The 20795-nt window shown below is 42.9% G+C and overlaps 1 protein-coding gene across 5 annotated transcripts in view; it reads right to left on the bottom strand.

Annotated features, from left to right (window-relative positions):
- Nucleotides 1-20795, bottom strand: part of nckap1 (NCK-associated protein 1) — a 53914-nt gene that overhangs the window by 3037 nt on the left and 30082 nt on the right. For 3 of the 5 annotated variants that reach the window (XR_007571740.1, XM_050071269.1, XM_050071271.1), the window contains exons 12-30: nucleotides 19379-19485; nucleotides 19089-19221; nucleotides 17968-18049; nucleotides 17772-17830; nucleotides 17431-17576; nucleotides 17193-17325; nucleotides 16919-17062; nucleotides 14846-14985; nucleotides 11141-11272; nucleotides 10421-10639; nucleotides 9006-9136; nucleotides 8776-8873; nucleotides 7328-7421; nucleotides 6755-6837; nucleotides 6576-6656; nucleotides 4349-4442; nucleotides 3609-3725; nucleotides 927-1036; nucleotides 171-260 (exon numbers count right to left, since the gene is read on the bottom strand). Coding sequence is in view for 4 of the 5 variants with exons in the window: in XM_050071269.1 (XP_049927226.1) it covers nucleotides 171-260; nucleotides 927-1036; nucleotides 3609-3725; nucleotides 4349-4442; nucleotides 6576-6656; nucleotides 6755-6837; nucleotides 7328-7421; nucleotides 8776-8873; nucleotides 9006-9136; nucleotides 10421-10639; nucleotides 11141-11272; nucleotides 14846-14985; nucleotides 16919-17062; nucleotides 17193-17325; nucleotides 17431-17576; nucleotides 17772-17830; nucleotides 17968-18049; nucleotides 19089-19221; nucleotides 19379-19485 (2193 nt within the window). In the remaining variant the exon portion in view is untranslated. The remainder of the gene's footprint in view (nucleotides 1-170; nucleotides 261-926; nucleotides 1037-3608; nucleotides 3726-4348; nucleotides 4443-6575; nucleotides 6657-6754; nucleotides 6838-7327; nucleotides 7422-8775; nucleotides 8874-9005; nucleotides 9137-10420; nucleotides 10640-11140; nucleotides 11273-14845; nucleotides 14986-16918; nucleotides 17063-17192; nucleotides 17326-17430; nucleotides 17577-17771; nucleotides 17831-17967; nucleotides 18050-19088; nucleotides 19222-19378; nucleotides 19486-20795) is intronic. The other 2 variants (XM_050071272.1, XM_050071273.1) reach the window with 1 other exon arrangement.

Here is a 20795-nt window from a genome sequence, read left to right as displayed (position 1 = left end):
GAGGAAATACAGCGAGTGCTGGACGGAGCAGTGAGTGACAACAACCCCGCCCACATTTCAGAGGACTGTCTGAACAGACCGAGGGTCTAGGTACCATGTCTGAAGGGTTACTGCTGGCTCCAAAGGGACTGGACTGAAAGGGTTTGGTGGCTTTGGTTATTGTCTCTCACCATGTCCAGGAGCAGGTAGACAGATTCTCTGTTACGTGTCGTCATCTTGTCCGTCTCCTGGCCGATCTTCAACAGGCTGGATGAAGCCAGCTGCAAACACACACACACACACACATTAAAGATGCAGTCTTAATAGAGATGATAATGTTTGTCCGCTCTCTGTGTAAGTGCGGAGTGAATTCTAAAATGTCAGCAAAATAAAATGTGAAGCGGTGCGTTTCCATCAACCACCTTTATGTAAATGTACTGAAGAGGACGTGACAGGGTTAGCAAATGAACGGAGCGGCACCACCTCTAATACATCCTGACATTTTATTACTGCCTGCTGCCAAAGATGAGTTTGTGTTGAGTGTTTGTGAAGGGACACTGATGTGCTACAGCCTTTAATCTTGGTCAGTGAAGGGAAAGGGTGACAGTGATGCTAAAGGTAACAGTCAGGTCAGCAGGAGGGCTAAAAGAGGCCTCGAGGTCAGGCTACGTGACCTTTGTTATGAACACGCTCCGTCTTTGTCTCCCAGTTGTGACTGAGGGAGCACAGCTGTCCAGATAAGGCGGGCTTTGTACTTGTGTGTCAAACTGACACCGTACTCTACCTCACACTGTTGACTCAGTCCATGTTTCTGTGGACACACTGATGTCAGCTGCTGTTGATATTTACCTTTGCTTATCTCATATTCCTGCAGTGACCTTTCAGCTCTGCACTTCTGACACACACTGAAAGATTTTAAATTTTAAAAACAAAACGTGTCATCTTACAGCCAGGAACTCCTTGAGGCGGTCCTCTATGCTCCCCTTGTGGATGGTGAAGAGAGCAGCAGCGATCTGGTTGATGGCCTTGGCCAGGCAGTGGATGTTGTTACAGTGTCCTGTAGGGGGCAGCAGACACACACAGTTACTGAGGGAACAAGACCTCGTCTGTGTTTGAAAATCAATTAGCTCTGCTTTAATTTCTGACATGTGTGGCTCTTTAAGACTTCCTCAGCAGTGAGACGCTGCAGAATACAAAACCTAGAGCTGCCCATCCAGGCGGGGGAATATGGATTTGTCTTTTTGTTTTTTTGCTTTTTTCAGATGAACGCCATTACGTGTGAATGTGAGATGCATAAAAAGTGTGTGAATATAAAATGTGTAATTGTAAGTTCACAAAATGGTTGGTGTGGCTGCTCGGGCGCCGTGTTTCCAGATCTGCCGTCGGAAAACCAATTGCTGGGCGATACGCAGTCTGCATACTAACAATGGTGGAGCCCATTACAACTCATTATCATTTTCAAATGTCCCTTATTAACAATGGCGCCTCTCATTTCAAGGTTGTTAAGAGGCGACGTCTTTATAATTCATCCTTGAGTGACAAATCTCTTTGATGCCTTATCAAAAGCCTCGTTTAGCGACATCAGTGTGTCTCTAACACACTCTTCATCTCAGCTTTATTTGACTGAATGAAAATCTTTTACTGACATAAATACAACAAATAAGGTTAAACAGGTCGCAGTGGGTGAACGGACGAGAGGTAAATAATATTTATGATTTAATAATTCAAAAAGTGTAGGTAACGAAGATGATGATGTGGCTCTTGTGCACACAGATGAATCAATCTGAGGGCACGAGGTCGATCTCATCTGCATGCACAACAGTCTCATGCCACTGATGCAGTAAATTATCTTCTCCTACAACGTGTAGTATTTTCTCTGCACTGCTCTCAGACTCTGAGCTGATCCTGCGCCACAAACCAGGGCTTGTTACTCTCTTTATTTTGTAATTAAAATATTTATTGCATTTTTAACATGAAAAACACTAACAAACAAACAACAAACAGGAAGTTGAGCAAAATTCACAGATATTAAAACAGCGTGAATCATCCGCACACAGGTCATAAGGCAGGTGTTCAATATTCAAAATACAATTTTTTTTATTTTTTTTTAATTCGGCACTAGTTTTATCACCAAGGAGACAAAGTCTTGGTGACCTGGACAGTAACCATTTACCAATATAATCCAGAATGTTCCTCCACAGGGGAGAAACCCTACGACACTCCAATGATGCATGCATATATGTGCCACGGTCTTCTCTGTATTTCCAACACAAATCGTCTTTAAGAAGGCTCGTTTGAGTGTGGTAATATCTGTGAATCATTTTATACTGAATCATTTTTTAAGATACTTTTGGGGCTTTTTGTCTTTAGCACTGAGTGTTTAAACAGGAGTTGTGCAAATTTGCAGGAAAGCCCAATCGGTCTTTTTTCAGCATTGGCAGTATAAAAACAAAATCAGGGAGTGCAGCAAAATGCCGCCTACCTACTTTTGTTTATACAGAATGTGCCTTTTTCGGGGCAATGGGGGGCGTGAGCAAGTAACAAAACGTGTAGCTCAGCGTGTGACGTAAACAGTGACGTGGGAGGGAAGCCGCGGCTGGTCAGTCCTTCGGCGATTCTCTCGTAAGTCGGCCCGTCCTTCACCGTCCCCGTCATCTGACGGTTAATGGCCTCTTCGTTTGCGAGGACAAGGAGGGCGCGCAATTCCTTGTCTCCCCAGTTGCTCATCTTTACAGTGTCTGTCAGGTTTGTGTTTCCCTCTTGCTACTAGCTGCTCGCTAATTCCTGCTATCAGCTGTTTCCTGTTTATCCACCGCCAGTGGCTCGCACGTGCGGCGTCATCAACAGCTCCTCCCACAAGTCTTCAACAGCCCCTCCCGTTGCAGAAGGCCGCCTCGGTCTGTTTAAACTACAAGGGTTCCACCAATATGTCTACCCTACGAGGCGGAAAATTGGGCACCTCGGATCAACTCGCCAATCCGCCTCTGTGTGTCTAAACGCTCGCAGCTTGCCGGCAAAACGGCCCAACATTCGCCGAAAATCTGGCAGTGTAAAAGGGGCTAATGTTTGATAGCACAGCTTTAGCATGAAAGCGGGAAAGAGAGAGAGGGGATGACAGAATCGAATCTGTGGCTGCTGTGGCAAGGACACAGCCTGTGTCCATGGGGCACCTACTCCACCAGGTGGGTTACTGGGCACCCTTATATTGAATAAATCAGTCTGTGGTTTCTCTGGTATAGTCCCCGGTGTTGAAAAGAACCCCCTCAAATGTTTTTCATCTAATTTACAACACAGGTCTTTCTCCCAGATCATCCTGAGATTATCACAACCATAGTTTTTTTTATCCAGGGACATATTTCACGCCACACTGATGCTTTGTGAAACATCGTTGGCAGCTGCACGCAGCGCTCTATTAGATTTGTATCTAGATGAAAAGGAACTTTCCCTTTAACAGTCTCTGATCTGTAGATATTTCCACAAGTGTCCTCGTCCCTATATGACAGAAAGTAACCCTCTTCACACAGACCATCTGACACCTGTCCTATTATTCTCTCATTTTTAGCACCAACACTATAGTTTGACCTTGTATATTTTATTTAGTGCTGAAAAGAGAAAATCTGGCGTCCTACCTTCGATGGCGGGGCTGTACTGTGACATCACGTTGCTGGCCAGCGTTGGCAAGGAAACCGCCACAAACACCATCAGCAGGCAGGCGATCTTGTACTCCTCCTCTGGACTGATGTTCTCTGCACAGACACAAGTCCCATTCAGACACGGAGTGTGAAACACGGCTGCTTCATCGAGCTGTTAGAGTGCTGGCTTTCTGTCATTCAGACAGAGACTTTAACGCTCCTCACGGCTTCGTTCAGACAGAGCAGTGTGACACGTTATGGTAGTGAGGGAGAAGAGTGTTTTCTGGCTCACATGCTGCACCTAAAGCATTTTGTTGGATACTCATCTGACTGTTGGTCAGATTTTTACTGTAATAGTATTTTGTCTAAACCTCTTTCACCCAGGTTACACAGAGAGGACAGTTTTCACAGACTGATCTGATGTGAGAAGATCGATCTCCTTACCACCGTAGAATTGTCTCTTTCACAGCGTCTCCCTTTTTTTTAAAACTCACTTTGTGCACATGAGATGATGTTTGAGATACTAAAGTTATTACAGTTATTTCAAAAGGCAGTACAACACATGCATTTAATCTCTCTGGTGCTGCCCGAGCTTTTACACGAATCAGACAACGTCTAATTCACACACTGAGACTGCTGTTGTGACAACACTGTCCTATTAATGTGCACGTCTGAAAGGCGCTACAGACAAACATTAAGATTCAGTTTGCATATCTGCATGTGTGTTTGTGTCTCACCGCTCTTCTGCGAGGACAGAGCAACCACCAGAGCCGGGTCGATCTCACAGGGTAAACCTGCTGCTGATGAGAGCTCGTAGACGTTCATGGCCACCTGGAGACAGACAGAGATTCATAAAGCCTCTTTCACACACAGTTCCTGGGAAATTACAGGCACCACTTGTGATCGTCACTATTCGGACACGCACTGCATCCAGAGACACTTCAGTCTTTTTACACGTTATGGAAATGGCGGAATCGATGAGTCAACAGAGTCCTGCAGACGCCAACCATCATAAACACAGTAACAAGGTCAGATGTGCGTGTACGTAGGGATGTACGTTGCTGGCGTTCTTACAATACTTGTTAGTTATTGACAGCATTACTGTTCATGCTAAACCAGGGGTCTGAAACCTTTACTGTCAAAAGAGCCATTTTGGGCCAAAACCAGAAGAAAAATAAAATCCATGCAGTCACAAAAAAACATACTTGAGCCTTATAATGACTCAGCAAAACAGCCTGTTAAGTCTAAATTAGCCAACAGGTCTAAATGGGCACTCATTAATATGTCTGAACACAGCGTGGCCACTCTGAGGTGGGTTTATTAGGATTATTTGGGTCTCTATAGTGTTGGAGGTGAAAGCAAACAGACCCGTCCACACACTGTTACATTCTCAATGTTTCCCTTTATTGGATTTAGGTTTCATAGCTAGCTTAGCCATCGCTACTGAGGTTTGGCAAAATGTAGAGGAAAAGGCATCAGGCCATAACTGACAAGGCACATTTTAGTTGACGTGAGGCCTGGCGTGATATGTGATAAGTCGGTTAATTGCACGGTAAATTTAAAGGGAGACGGTAACTTTTCAGGGCCGTGATTAATTGCCATATTCATGCATGTTTGTTTTCCTCGTCTCTCTCCACCAAAGAGACTGGACGACAAGAGCGTTCACTTCTGTGCATCGTCTGGCAGCCAGGTGAGTTGGTTCATTAGCGTAATGAACGGAGGGAAAGCTCTTGTCATCGAGCGGGGCTATGGGCCACACACACAGAGACACACACACAGAGACACACACACACACTGCGATCTTCGTGAGGGGGAGACGAGGCGGAGAAAAAAAAAGAGAGTTGAGCCTAAGAGAAAGACAGGGAACTTGTTCCTAAACCAAATGCCACAGCATTTATTTATTTACATTTATTATTTATATTTATTTATGTATTGTTTTTGGTTGTTTTTTTTTCAAGTGCAATTTTTGATAATTGACTGAGAGTCCATTTTATTGTTTCTGGTTGTTTGATTTTTTTTTCTATTACAGTGCACTTTTTATTAACAGGGACTGAGTCTATTTTTTTTTATTTATAGGGTCTTAATTTATTTATTTTTGATATTTTTACGTGTTATTTCAGATATTTAAATTTTCTTTTTTTGCATTCCAAAATATTCTTGTTAAATAAATGTGGTGTACTTGCATCATTATGCCTTATTATCATTATTTAAGTTTAAAAAATGGTCTAAAAACAGCAAAATTACAACAATAATAAAAATGGTCTTAAAAGCACAATATTACGCAATATTATCGCTTATCGCAATAATTTCTGACGCAATTAATCGCCCAGCAAAATCTGTTATTGTGACAGGCCTAGGCGACGCTGATGTTAAAACGTCAAAAGCTAAAGCTTAAACAAGTCATGGATTCAAACTGTCTTCAACCAAGTGCTGCTTCATTCACAACATTTTACCTGAAACGTTACTCGGTCTCGAGGTAGAAATAATTAGCAGTACAGATTTCCCTGAATATGGATTTCTGCTCCTGTTCACACATGACCTCATGCAGGAAATGATCCTGAACATTTCAGGGACCGACTGCATATGTGTGAGGGTCTTCACATACCAGGGATGGGCGTGAGGACTCGTGCTCAGTTTGGATGTCAGTGATTGCTTTTTTTTTTGTTTGAACAGCTTTCTATGAATATCTGCACAGATCCATAGTCACAGGCAGAGTGCTGAGCAGGAGTAAGACTGATGTTCAGAAGTATTTCTACAACGTAAATGTAATGAATGTGCAGTGCGATCTCTGCGGTCTGGGCGTTCATCTTGGACCCACTTATTCTGTTAGATTAGTTTTTTTGTGAGGACCTGAGTGTTTGATAATAACTTAATGTGAGTACTCAGACATACCTATCCCTATTACAAAGTTTGACACAAGAGATGATTTGATCGTTATGTGTCCAGAAGTTGTTGTTTCTTTACCTTCATGTCCGTCTCTCTGGGAATGTGGTCTTTGAAATCCTCCACTGAACTGACCAGGAAAGGAATATGACAGGATAACACCTGGAGAGAGCGAGACAAGAAAGAGATGCAGCGTCAGCGCTCTGACAGAAATATTCAAATCAGAAATGTGGCGTTCGTGGTGAAGAAAAGCGCCTTACATCTCTGAGAGCCTCCTGAGCCAGAGAGCGGAAGGACAAGATGACTCCAATGATGGTCATCCTCTTCAACACACTGTCCACAGCTGCACACAGGAGACATGTCAGGTAAGCTTCGACTGTCAGTCAGGAAATCAGGAAACACCAGTATCTATCACACTAATCGAGTAATTCGTCAAAACTTATTTTGCTGATTTCATTTGTAAGCAACTGAAGATTTATTGTGTTCGGCTTCCGTCGTGTCGATAGTGTTTGTATTGACTTTTAATTGTCTTTCAGTTGAGTGTGTTTAGCCGCTGTTACAAGTTTACAACAAAAATCTTTAACAAGAAAACACAGAGATCAGCAGGGGGAAGATTTACCCAGACATGAAACAAGTCACGACAGCAGACTGTCAGCGGAGTCAACAAAGGAGTGTGAATGAAGCACAAGCTGTCAAACACACAATATATCTCCTGAAGAGATCTCTGTATCAGGCACACTGAGGGAATCAGAGCTGCCACAATATCTGAATTCAGCAGTCGTGAAATGGTACTAAGCATGTGTGTGTGTGTGTGTGTGTGTGTGTGTGTTTACAGGTGAGTTTCTTGAACAGGGCGGCCATGTGGTCTGGTTTGTCGAAGCTTGTCCTCATCTGGGTCAACACCTCCATGTTTTCTACCACCAGTTTCTTGGGGAAAAACAACAGAACAACATTTTAATGGGTTCATTTGAACTTGAACTTGAACAATGTATTAACTACTGACAGTTTAAAGTAAGAGTGGGGGAGAAAAATAGATACAGCATAGTATCGTGATATTTTGCGTGGCGATATGATACACGCCAATCACACGCTTTCTTTCTCTTCATTTCAACACACAATCAATATGGCACCAGAACGAGGCACCAAACTCTGCACTGTGATTGGGTCTGGCGGTACCTGTCCAGCTTTGCTAATCCTATGATAGTGAAGGAATGACCCGCCCTGTTTGCCCCTTTTACACTGCCAGATTTTTGGCTAATGTTGGGCCATTTTACCGGCAAGCTGGGAGACTAATTATTCAATATAAGGGTGCCCAGTAACCCACCTGGTGGAGTAGGTGCCCCATGGACACAGGCTGTGTCCTTGCCACAGCAGCCACAGATTCGATTCTGTCATCCCCTCTCTCTCTTTTGCTGCTTTCATGCTAAAGCTGTGCTATCAAACATTAGCTCCTTTTACTCTGCCAGATTTTCAGTGAATGTTGGGCCGTTTTGCCGGCAAGCTGTGACTGTTTAGACACACAGAGCCGGATTGGCGAGTTGATCCGAGGCGCCCAATTTTCCGCCTCGTAGGGTAGACATATTGGTGGAACCCTTTTAGTTTAAACAGACCGAGGCGGCCTTCTGCAACGGGAGGGGCTGTTGATGACNGTATAAACAAAAGTAGGTAGGCGGCATTTTGCTGCACTCCCCGATTTTGTTTTTATACTGCCAATGCTGAAAAAAGACTGATTGGGCTTTCCTGAAAATTTGCACAATTTCTATCTACAAAGGGCTACTGACTAGTACTGGTTGCCTTCATTGATTAGATCAGTTAGGTTTAGGCAAGAGAAGTAAGACTGGTTAGGGTAAGGGGAGGAATGTCAAGGTAAGCCAATCAAAGGCAGAGTAAGGCGGGCCATTCCTTTGCTATCCTGGGATTTGCACATTTGTGTACCGGCTGTATAAGAACCCAACCCTCTTCATTTCTAATCTTGTTCTGAGGCCATTACTCATCATGTTAGAGTTCTCATTTGCTGTGGTTTATTCAGCTATAATAACTTGTAATTTGCATGGCATTGCATCTCATCAGTGACGCTCGTATTGATACACCCCTGATACAAAAAGATCCAGATCAGAGAAGCTCAGCAGCTGCAATCATTTTAAAACCAGTAAAGAGACACACAAACATCTTTCATGCATTATTCTCCTGTCACAACCAAAGAGAGTCGTTTCTGTCATAAAGGTTAAGAGCTCATTTTGTACGTGTGAGTGAATCTCTCTCTGTAACTGTGTGTCTATACCTTCAGCTCAGCGACCTGTGATGAGATGTGCCACATCAGACTCTCACTGAGGAACTTCATACCGTACGGCCCCAACAGCTCCGACAGTGAACGCATCTCTGTGAAAACACACAAATAAACACAAATGTTGCTACAAACACAGCTCAACAGAATCTAAGATGAGTCGAACCAAGAACGGTCAGCGGGTATAAGGAGTGAACACATGAGACAGTGAGCGTGCAGGCTGGTACCAGAGATGTCGGAGTATTCCTCAGCGTTGAAGGTCAGCTCGTTCTCTGTGGGCAGGTTGACGAAGGCCTTCATGGCGGGGAAGTAGGCGATGTGTCCGTTGCTGACCTGACGGAGCAACGTCTCCAGGTACCTACACACACACACACACACACACACACACACACAGTATCAGCGTTATTTTTTCGTACCCAGTGACAGACAGACCTGCACAGTGAAAGTGAGGCTTGTGTGCGTTTTACACTCTAATCATCGCCGTAGCCTGACGTGCACCTCCCCAGAAATGTAACTCCACGTCACAGTGACACAGACCTCCTGTCTGTTTCTGTAAGATGAAACCATTTCCCTCAGTGGAAACAAAGCTTTGATTTACTTTAATTTCACAGATAAGAAACAATAAATTGTGAAGACAATAAAGCCTCCACACACTGTGTGTGATTTATCCTGGCTGAAATATGAGCAGAGGAAATCTCTGCTAGCTGCTAGGCTAATTTATACAATGTAAAATGCCATAGGCTTGTGCTAATAACGTTAGCATGTTGTATTTGTGGGGAAATGTGTCCAGATAAAGACAAGTGTTTGTCTGTGAATGCTGCGAGTTATAGTGAAGCTGATTTGTGTTTGACACTGTCTCTATTAAGCCATGTTTAATGTGTGTTTAGTGTGTTTAATGTGTGTTTAGTGTGTGTTTAATGTTTGTTTAGTGTGTGTTTAATGTTTGTTTTGAATCAACTAAACTTTACAGCACTTCACCGAAACCCCGCCGTCAACTAGTGTTTTGGAGGTGCAACTGCAGAGTGACACACACACACCACCTCTCTGCAGAGAGCTGACACACATGTATAAATCCGCCTTCATAGGGAACCAATCTAAACACAGATGGTGTCATTATTCTACAGCTATCACACTGTGCAATGAACATTTACTTCATTGTGATAAGGTAAAGCAAAAAAACTCTTTTACCACTTTTAAGAATAGTGATGACAGAAACGTAAAGACTCTGTAACTTCCTCTGCTGAACTCATCCTCCAGATTAAAGAGAGAAAAAAGACCAATATACACAAACATACAGTCATGAACCTGCGACATAAATAATGATCTCCTTCTGTGCAGCATTAAACATGAGGACTTTGTTTTATTGGTGCTCGTGATAAAAGAGTTTCTAAAAACTGGCAATCTGTGGACACAGACTGGAGGAGGAGCTGTTTGACTCCACAGTATTAGATTATTAATGTAATACGGGCACAGCCTGCACAAATACAATCAGTAATTCCCTGTATGTTTTTATGAAATGCCACTAATCCATTCCTCTTCACAGTCTGATATTTTATCACTCCAGTCAGTATGTTTCACATTTCACACACACACACACACACACACACACACACACACACACAAAGGGCTCCGGCGAACGTACCAGTTTGTGTACAGACTGGTGATGGTGGGCTCCCCGTGACTGTCCAGGTGCTGCGTCTGCTGCAGGAGGACGTTGTTAAAGACTCGGGTGATGTCGATGGTGACGTAGTTCTCTATGGACTGAAGCACTGTCATGTAGGCCCGGACGCTGGTCAGCAGCTCGCTGGGCTTGGCTATCTCCTGAGTAGCCTGGTTGTACATGGTCATGCCCACTATAGACCTACAGACAGAGCGAGTGTAGAGATTTATTAAAAAACATGTTGGAATGACGGTCAGTTTAGTACAGGAACATTTAAAGAGCCAAAACTTCAGCACAAAAAACCTGCAGAGGATAAACTGTATTGAAATGCAAAGTGAGACTCTGTTTCTGTGAGTGAACCAAACGCAGCACACACTGCTCTTATGTTTAACAAGAAAAACTAAACAGTCTCCTCTTGTCTGATGTTGTAAACCTTTTGCAGATGCCCCTTTCTTAAGATCGTATTTCTTTTCTTATCGCACATGTTCAAATAATCTGCTTCTATAGCTGTTTTTAAACACCTACTCTGACCTTTACACTGCTTGCTGACGACGCTCTGTAATGATGACGGCGTAGAAAGCTAAAATGATTTCATCGACATAAAAAGGCAGATGAAAGAGCTCAGCAGCTCATCTGTTTTGTGTCAGAAAATAGGCTTCAACAGTGAGTCTGTGTGTTTCATCTCTGTGTGTTTATGTTTACTTGGTAAATCTGATCTCCAGGTGCGAGGTGAGGTACTCTCTGGGTGTGAACGTGTGCTCCCACACTGCCAGGTTGGGAACGTAGTTGATGGAGAAGCAGAGTTCAGATAACGCTGTGTGGAGTTTATCCAGACTGGGGGGAAGAAAGCAAACACCAATATCAATACGAGGACTCAGTAAGATCTGATGCAACTTTTACAAACTTTTACAAAATACAGCAGAGACAAAGAGAAGATAAACAAAGTGGAACTTAACAAGAACACTAAAAATGGAGGCGGTACAGATAGATGTTAGTAACGATGTAAAAAACTCTACTTGTTGAAACACAGGTGGATTGTTTTTTGTTTCTTTGAGGTCTATTGTGTCGTTCTGCAGCTTCACAGTATCGTTCCTCACGTATTCAAATCGCAACGTTTACAGTTTGGTCTGATCAGTGCGTTTTAGCGCCAAGATATTATTTTACCAAGTCCTTCAAAAAACGTTTTTCCACGTGACCTGATGTAGGTTTCTGCATTATGACACTCGAACGTATAAACTCCCTAAAACGTGCGTCTTTGTAGCCCCTTTCAAACACACACTGCGTTACAGGGCCGCTGCACAGCCCCTTCTTCATGCTGCCCATTTTTACACAGAACTAAATGACGGCAGCATCGCTCCCCTCCAGTGTGTGATCATACACTGCATCACAGCTTTGTGGAATCAAAAGAGTTGTGACAGGCGTGACATGTATCACAACAGTGACGGCCTCTTGTGTGACATATAAAATACATGTTGGTAGCGCTGTCTAAACAATAATCATGGCATCAACATGACAGTAAAAATCATTTACTGTTCATGTTATATTGCAGCTCGTGCTCTGCACTGAGGGCAAAGAGCACCAGAATTTTATTGTCTTATTATTGCTGACATTTATGGTCGCTGTTCTTCATTTAGTTAGCCGCTAACTGCTAACAGCTACTTTTTAAATCTCCTGCAGTGGGTTACAAGTAGGACTGGGCATTCATACGATCTCAATTCGGGATCGCGATAAAATTTTGATCAATCTCAATTATCAGCATGGGACGTTTTGAATCGATATCATACGGCAAAAGCAAGCGCAACAACAGCATATCAGAGTCTGCCGGCAACCGTATGCCATGCAGGCAGGATATGCCCACTTCTCATTGTAAGCGTGGCTACAGTTGTAACGGGAGGTAAACAGAGAGAGAAGCTGAAGAGAGAAGTTGGAAAAAAGAGAAAAAATGAGTGAAACTGAAGTCGAGGACGGCGAAAATAATGCAGAACGTGAAGACGTCACTATGTCATCCAGAACCGGAGATATTGTTAAAAAAAAAGGGCAACGCGACGTCAGTTGTGTGGAAGTGGTTTGGATACCTCAAAAGTGACGAGGAGCAGATGAAGCCGGTCTGCAAAATATGCCGGCGGTTGGTACCAACCAGGTCGGGAAACACAACAAACCCTTTCAATCACCGGAGACGGCACCATCCCAGTGACCACACAGAGAGTCTAACTATGCGGCCTCAAGTTGCCCCGGCTCCACACACACAGCCTAGCAAGACCCCCTCGTCTGCTGTTAGCATCGCTAGCGGCAGCTTAGCAAAACAACAGTCTATCCAGTCATGTTTTGCAGCCACAGAGGGTATGCCCCACATTTTTATTTAGTTTATTTTTGTACTGCCTCAACAGACATTTGAGATTATTATTATTTAATAAGTGATTTTTAAGTTGTTTTAAATACGTTGTTTACAAAATCAAAAAATGTAAAATATAGTGAAAACTGACTATTCACTTAGTTTGCACTTGTTTGGAAACATAATTATATGATTCTGTAAAAGCTTAAGAGTGCTGCTCTCAATTTTCTTTTGCCAGTTGTGGGCCCTGCTGCTCTCTTGACCAGTGGAGGGCAATTCATTCATACAATGTGAGAGTGTAATGTGAATCCTATGTCTGCATGAAGACCTTAAAAACATTTTGTTCTCAATATTGGAAAGGCATATTATTTAGTGTTTTATGTTATTAAACTTTTATTGTCAAGTTTCAATGAATCTCTTGTTTCTTCAAGTTCCAATCAGGATGCTCCCCGAACTGGCAGAATCAGCAAAAACTACATATCGTGATAAAAATCGAGATCGATCAATATGAAAAAATATATCGTGATAACATTTTTTGCCATATCGCCCAGCCCTAGTTATACACATAAGGGGCTGTACACATGCTAAGGTTTTTTTGTGCCCTCAAACTTATTGTTTTCAATATAGGTGCGCGGCAGGTGCCCTCAAACGCCACAGCGACATGTTCCTGTGCATCTGTTTTTCAGGGCACGATGGCTTCACCGCACGTCATGCGACATCATATCAGTCTGTGATAAATATTAAGAAGAAGCTGATCATGTTAGTGCAGAGCTGTCAGAGCTTTACATCGTGTCCCACTGATAATATTTTTGGCCTAATTCACACTTAAACAGCCCCTGGAAGAAGATCAGCTCTGCCCTCAGGATTACTGGTAAGTAGGCTATGATATGGTGCTGCTTATGGTCGCTTAGCAACCTCAGACGCAACCTGCCTCCACATCCTTGGAAGCTGGCTCAAGAGTAGCGCCCAACCTCGTGTTTNCAGAGCTTTACATCGTGTCCCACTGATAATATTTTTGGCCTAAACAGCCCCTGGAAGAAGATCAGCTCTGCCCTCAGGATTACTGGTAAGTAGGTTATGATATGGTGCTGCTTATGGTCGCTTAGCAACCTCAGACGCAACCTGCCTCCACGTCCTTGGAAGCTGGCTCAAGAGTAGCGCCCAACCTCGTGTTTTGCAGGTGGTTAAAGACGCGGCATGTGTACGGCCCCTATGATGGGAGCAGGAGCACGACCAGGGTGTGTGAGGGACCGTAAAGACTGAGCAAACTAACAAGTTAGGACCTGATTGTTTCTTTTCCTGATTCCACACTGGTGAGTTTGATTTCTTTTTGTGGATACTTTTCTTTTTTGCAGTGCGTTGTTTATTCCAGGTTTCTATTTTTGCATTTAGAAGGATGGACACTGAAGATTTATTTCCTCGCTTGGATCAAGGAAGAACGTTTTAAGTTGGACAAAGAGGATAATTACTGAAGTGGACATTACTCCAGTTACATTTTTAATGTTTTTTATTTGTGTTTTAGTTCATTTTAGTAACTTACTCCTATTGTTACTCCATTAGGCACTGGTTTCTGCTTCTGCTCCTTGAAAGCACTTCTATCTTGTATATTTTGCCAGATATTTAATACTCTATTGTTCTAAAACTGGGCCCAGTGAGTGACCCTGACCCGGGAGCCAACTGGTTGTGAATCGTTAACATTGTGGTTACTGTACTTATGTTGTTCCTTTAACCAAGTTACAGTGATCACTGCAGCTTTTGAATTATCTCAACTAGGCTTTAAAGTTCAGCTGACTGTTATAAACACATATGGGAAACGATGATAACAGTTTATGTGAGGATACACAGCTTTATATCACTGCTGCCATTACTACTGCAGGAACAAAGATGGATGGTTAATGGTGTTAATGGGAACTGAGTCAAAGCAACAACAAAAACAAGGCTATTAATCTGTTATTAATAATTATGACATCATGAGTCATGAGTTATAACTTATCAACAGAAAACACAAAAAACAAGAGATTTGAAAAAAAGAGAGAGAGAGGAGAAAGGAGATGGAGTCTGTTTCTTCCACTGACTTGGTGACCAGTAGTCTGTTCTTCCTCATGCTCTCCACTCCCGGCTTCTCCCTCTCCGGCTCTCCCTTCTTCCCCGTCGCCTTCTTGCTCTTCTTGTTCACGGCCTGGCTGATGGTTTTCGCACAGTGCTTAGGAAGCAGCTACGGAGAGAAGAGTAGGAGAAGATTAGCCAGACGGCGGAGAGAGACAGAAAGAGACAGGCAGGGATAAACAAGAGACAGAGGGAAGGAAAGGCAGATGGAGACGGACCGATTATTCACGGCCCGGCTGATGTTCTTAGAACAGTGACTTTTTAAGAAAAAAAAGTAGCAGACTGACAGAGATCAATTTGAAAAGCTTTTAAAAACATGCATCAAGAGAGGACTCACAACATTAATGTGACAGCATGTAATATTATGCAAATGGACAGTTGTTTCTGGCTTGCTGCTCTGCCATCTTGTGATATCAGGAAGTTTGTGAGCGTAAGAAAACTTTGAGGACTTCATCAGTGCAGTGGCACTTTGTTGAAAAGCTGTTTACACTTTTGAATGTTTGAAATTTGTTTCTACAGCTGCTTCAAATTATGACGTGCTACTGCCAACACAAGAACGTGTATTTAGCTCTCGATGCATCAGGACATGTAATGGCTGTTCTGACAGATTAAAATCCAGAGCGCCGTGCTCTCGAGGAGTTCGTTCTTAAAGGAATAGTTTGACACTTTGCGAGATGCACTCATTCGGTTTCTGGCAGACAGATGAGAAGATCGATACCACTCTCATATCTGATCGATACGACCCTCCAGAAAGTTATTGGTCCTGGCCCAGAAACGGTCGGAGTGTCCGCTGGTTGCCTGGCAACTGCACAGAGCCAAGAAATAGTCGAGCACAGAACAGCCGCTTTAACACTTTGAATTTTGTCTGGATTACACAAACGAGATATGAAGTGTTAATTTGTGAGCTTCCTAATAGTTTGGTGTAGTGCATTTGCATGGGGTCAGAAAGTCTGTATTTTACTCAGACTTATAGACATTAACCCGCGAATATGATGTTCAGAGAAACACAGAAACACTACACAGCACAACTGGTGCTGATGTATCGTGTTTACTTCCCTTTAAAAAAAGAAAAAAAAAAAAAAAAGTGGGTTAAATAAACTGAACCGATTCTGCCGCACATCATCCATCTCATCATCTTTTGAGGTTTCCCTCTTCTGATGGATTTGAGCTCATTCTTTCTGTAAGCAGGTCTCCATGCTGTGTGGCAAGATGAGCCTGCTGCTCCCAAAATGCTGTCAAAACTTTCACATATAATTGCCACAGCAGCCTCCGTAATTCTCAACCAGAAAGAGCCAACAGTGAGATGCTGGGAAATCTAGAATTACCACTCCGGGTTCTCTGACAGTTTCCATCCATGTCTGTGAAAACACTGATGCTTCACACACACACGATCTATACAATCAGCACAGTTTCAACATTCTGCAGTGTTTCTGCAGAACATTATGATGTCAAGTGAAGTTGACCTTTGACCTTTTGGAGTTTTGTCATAAACAGAGAATGAATTTGGGTGTTTTTATGTAATAATACAGATGTTGACTAGGACTGATATATCTGACCAGGCTGTGGGCTGGTTTGAGAATGACCTCTCAGAGAGGTCTCTGAGTGTTCAGTTTGATGGGCTCACCCCTAACTGGCTCAACACTTGTAATGGTGTACCCCAGGGTTCAGTGTTAGGTCCGCTGTTATTTTCGATTCATATAAATAGTCTTTGTCAAAATGCGGTTGGTGCCAATGTTCATTTTTATGCCAATGACGCTGTGATATAATGTGCCGGCTTATCCTTCACAGCACTGTGGCTAAACTGCAGACTGTCTTTAGCATCATCCAGATTCATCTTTCACAACTTAAGCTGGTTTATACGCTGATAAAAATAAGGTTATGTGTTTCTCAAATGTTATGAAGAATCCTGTGAACACTCCTGATGTTCGTACTGCTCAGGGACAGAAGTTAAAGGTTGTCACTTGTTACAAATATCTGACTCCTTTTCTTGTCTTGTGTGTGTGTGTGTGTGTGTGTGTGTGTGTGTGTGTGTGTGTTCCTACCTGGTCGCTGAGTGTACATTGTTCAGTGCAGATGTCAGTGATCAAGTTTCTGGCCTGTTTGGCCATCTCATCCAGGAACATGTTACACAACGACAGGCTCCGATCCCCTATGTGGTGACGCTGCAGAGGAAGAGGAGCAAAAACCTTAAAGAAAGGTCATTAATGTGAAATAAACATAATTTAACAGCAGTTACTGAACAGCAGCTATTTTTCTGAGTGTGTTTTACATGTTTCTCATCTGTGCGAGTGTGTGTGTGTGTGTGTATTTATTTACCTCCTCGGGACAGAGCTCGTGTGTACAGGACATGAAGTGTGTGCAGAGCAGAGGGAAGCAGATGGAGTGTCGGCTCTGGGAGGGAAGCTCCAAGCACTGCTGGAACATCTTCTCAAATGCACGGCTGTAGAAGCTACACACACACACACACACACACACACAGGAGACAAAGGAAATGAGGGATACACACACACTTCCATTACGTCAAATACATTAAAACATCTGAGGTATGTCTCACCAGAAAATGGACAGGTCGGACGTCTCCACCAGCATCTCCACCAGAGAGTCCACCATCTTAGTGTGGAAGATGATGGTGTTCATCATTTTACCCAGCTCCTTGTGATCGGCGATACCCAGACTGGCTTTAGAGACACTGGTGTAGGCCTACAGAGGGGAAACAGTCGGACAAAGTATTTTAATTAATGAGGTATTCTTGTTTTGATCAGCAGTGCCGTTCTCTGCTTTACGCAAAATTAAAAACATTCAGTGGAGACTGTGTTCAGCAGTCTTGAAACCAAATATTCCCTGGGACGAGCATCGCCCCAAGCTTTAGATAAAGCACTTGATTTGTGAGCACACCTGCAGTCTGAACCAGTCCAGTCTCATGCCTCTGAAGTCAAACACCTCTCCATCCTCCACTGGAACACAGAAGCACAACGATTCACTCACAATTACACATCATCAACTAAACTTAAACGACACTGCCACTGTGTTGCTCTACCCTCCTGTTATCACTCCTCCTCCTCCTCTATGTTTTACAGAAGTAATGTGTTACCTTGTTTGACACTGAGGGAGGTCATAGTGTTGACAAATGAAGACATGATTATAGACTCGTCCTCTGGACACACAGACAGGTTCTAGGAGATAAAGACAGGACAGAAAACTGGTTAGAAAGTCAACAGCAGTGTGGAACAGATCTGTCTTCTAACAGCCAGCCTTTAATTCTTTCAAACAAGACTCAAAATGTGATGTTTTATCTTCACAGGTTTCGACCGAAGATAAGACCATATTCTGTTTATCACAGAACCTGGACCTCTAAAAGCTGAAAGCTACGTAGAGTCAAGACCTTTGACAGTTCAGGACAACTGCATTAAAGATTAGCAACAGGTTTTATGACAATCAGACAGCTGCTCATTCATTCATGTCCAAATCTCTACCGGGCCGCGCTCTTCTTTGGAAGCACAGTGGCTTCCTATTGGTCAACTTTTGTGAAAGGCCATTGCGCGTGTTTGGAAGTGGTGGTGACCGATTACAAAATTATATAACACACTTGGTTCATCATTATTATTCAACATATTCTGGGTGTTTTGTAATGATTGGACAATCAATTTTTTATCTGTAGTCTGATTTGTATTATCCCATACCCGTTTTTTGCGTTTGTGGTGCCCCCTTGTGGCCACTTTGAATGAGACTTTCAGGATATGATCGTGGTTCCTCTGAAGACACTGCTTACAAGGTTTGTGATGACTGGCCCGAAGGTTATGGAGTCATTTCCTGAACCACACCTCCTCTAAAGTTCATTGGTCAATATCTTTAAAACACGATGAGATATCAACAAGCTTTTTATAACTTTTGATAAACTTGGTCCAATGATGATCCACAGAAGGTTTGGTATAAATCGGACCTACAGTTTAGGAGGAGGCGGCAAAAATGGCGGCAAAGGTCTGCATCACTGCGAGGTGTAGTTACATTATGGTGTAGCCATAGTTACGGCGTCAATTCGCAAACGCAGAACTATAAATCCCGCTTGAGGGGTCTTTGAAGATTTAAATCTCTGACGTTCAGAGGGGGCAGCCTTTGTCGAAACCCTGTATCTCACCCTGTATTCAGATTTAGTGTAGGAGTTATTACGTGTGTACATTTTCAAAGCTCTTCAGAGTGTTCATGTGTTCATACCTGCACCAGTTCATTCAGCACCACAGCATCAAACCCGGACAGATACTGGACGTAGTATCGCTGCATCACAGGACCGTACTTCCTGACGTGAGCTCTGAGCTCCTCCATGTAGAAGATCAACTCTGCTATGTGTCTGTAAAACACACACACACACACACACACACACACACATCAACACATCTGGAACTGAAGCAGCACAAGCGGTGGGCGCAGTGATTGTGGTACTGTTAGTGTGAACATGCGCCTGTTTGTGTTAATGTGTGTGTTCATGCAGGTGTGTGTTTACATACTTGTCTATGAAGTCATCTGTGCTTTTCTTCTGGATGTTGTCAGCGTGTCGGAGCAGCCAGATGATCTCGTCACGGGCAAACGACAGCGCCATGAACACGAACAACGCCTAGTGGGACCCAAAGAGGCAGAAATTGAGAAATATGGAGAAAGTAGAGAAACAGATTTTTTTTTTAAGAAAAAGGGGGAGAAATGGAAATGTCAGAAATTCCCCAAGATAAATAATTCCAAGATAAATTACCACGAGCAGTTGGCAGCGCCTGCTCCCTCACAGTCTCTGAACCAAAGATGCAATATGTTTACAGAGCCAGTCTGGCTTAGCAAATACATTCTGTTATACATTTATAAGGGTCTCCATCTGGACGGGAACCTACAGGGCTTTTTAAGGTGGTAAAATCTGTCTGCCCTGATAAACTCAGAAGGTTATGCTGAATTATTTAAGGTGGTATTGTGTTTTAGGAAGGTGATGTATTTTAAGTTAAGCTGCCACTCCCACAGAACAGAGCCGAGTCTTAATAAAAGAACATTTATTCTTTGTTCTTGGCATTTAACCAAAGGGACATAAAATAATTTTTCATAGACGCGTGCCAAAGGATCTGTTGCATTAACATGGAAAAGCACCCAGAGACCAAGCACTGGGCATCGGCTAAAGGAAATGTCCTTTAGAAAATACACAATCAAAGATAAACAAGAATAGTTTAATGTATCTGGGGCGCATTTATAAAATATCTCAGGGACACAGATTTATCTTTTATGTTGGACGTAACTGGAGAGGCATCATTACAACCTCCGCAGTGAAACTCATTTAAACTCCCTGATACGATATTATTACGATACTTTAGTCACAACACAATATCAATTTTAAATACTTTACAATATGCTGAGTATTGCAATTAAATATATTGCAATTTATTAACTTTTGTTCAACTGTAAATTCTGTCCTCAAAGCAAAACTTTATCGACATCTGTTTTATCTAATAAAATTAAGTTTTCAGTCTGTTCATCTCACTTAAAACCTTAAAGGGATAGTGCACCCAAAAATGAAAATTCAGCCATTATCTACTCACCCATATGCCGAGGGAGGCTCAGGTGAAGTTTTAGAGTCCTCACATCACTTGCAGAGATCCAAGGGGAGAGGAGGTAGCAACACAACTCCACCTAATGGAGGCTGACGGCGCCCCAGATTCAAACGTCCAAAAACACATAATTGAAACCACAAAATATCTCCATACTGCTCGTCCGTAGTGATCCAAGTGTCCTGAAGCCCCGACATAAAAAGTTGTTGTTGTTGTACAGTCCACAGGGAGGCAGTCAGAGCTACAGGCTACAATGAGGCTAAAAACAGAGTTCAAATGAGGTTTTTCCAAACAACTTTTTATGTCGGGGCTTCAGGACACTTGGATCACTACGGACGAGCAG

Source organism: Epinephelus moara, chromosome 19 (assembly GCF_006386435.1).
Source record: "Epinephelus moara isolate mb chromosome 19, YSFRI_EMoa_1.0, whole genome shotgun sequence".
Lineage (NCBI taxonomy): Eukaryota > Metazoa > Chordata > Actinopteri > Perciformes > Serranidae > Epinephelus > Epinephelus moara.
Note: the sequence above shows the minus strand (reverse complement) of the source record. Positions and strands in the feature narration are given on the sequence as shown.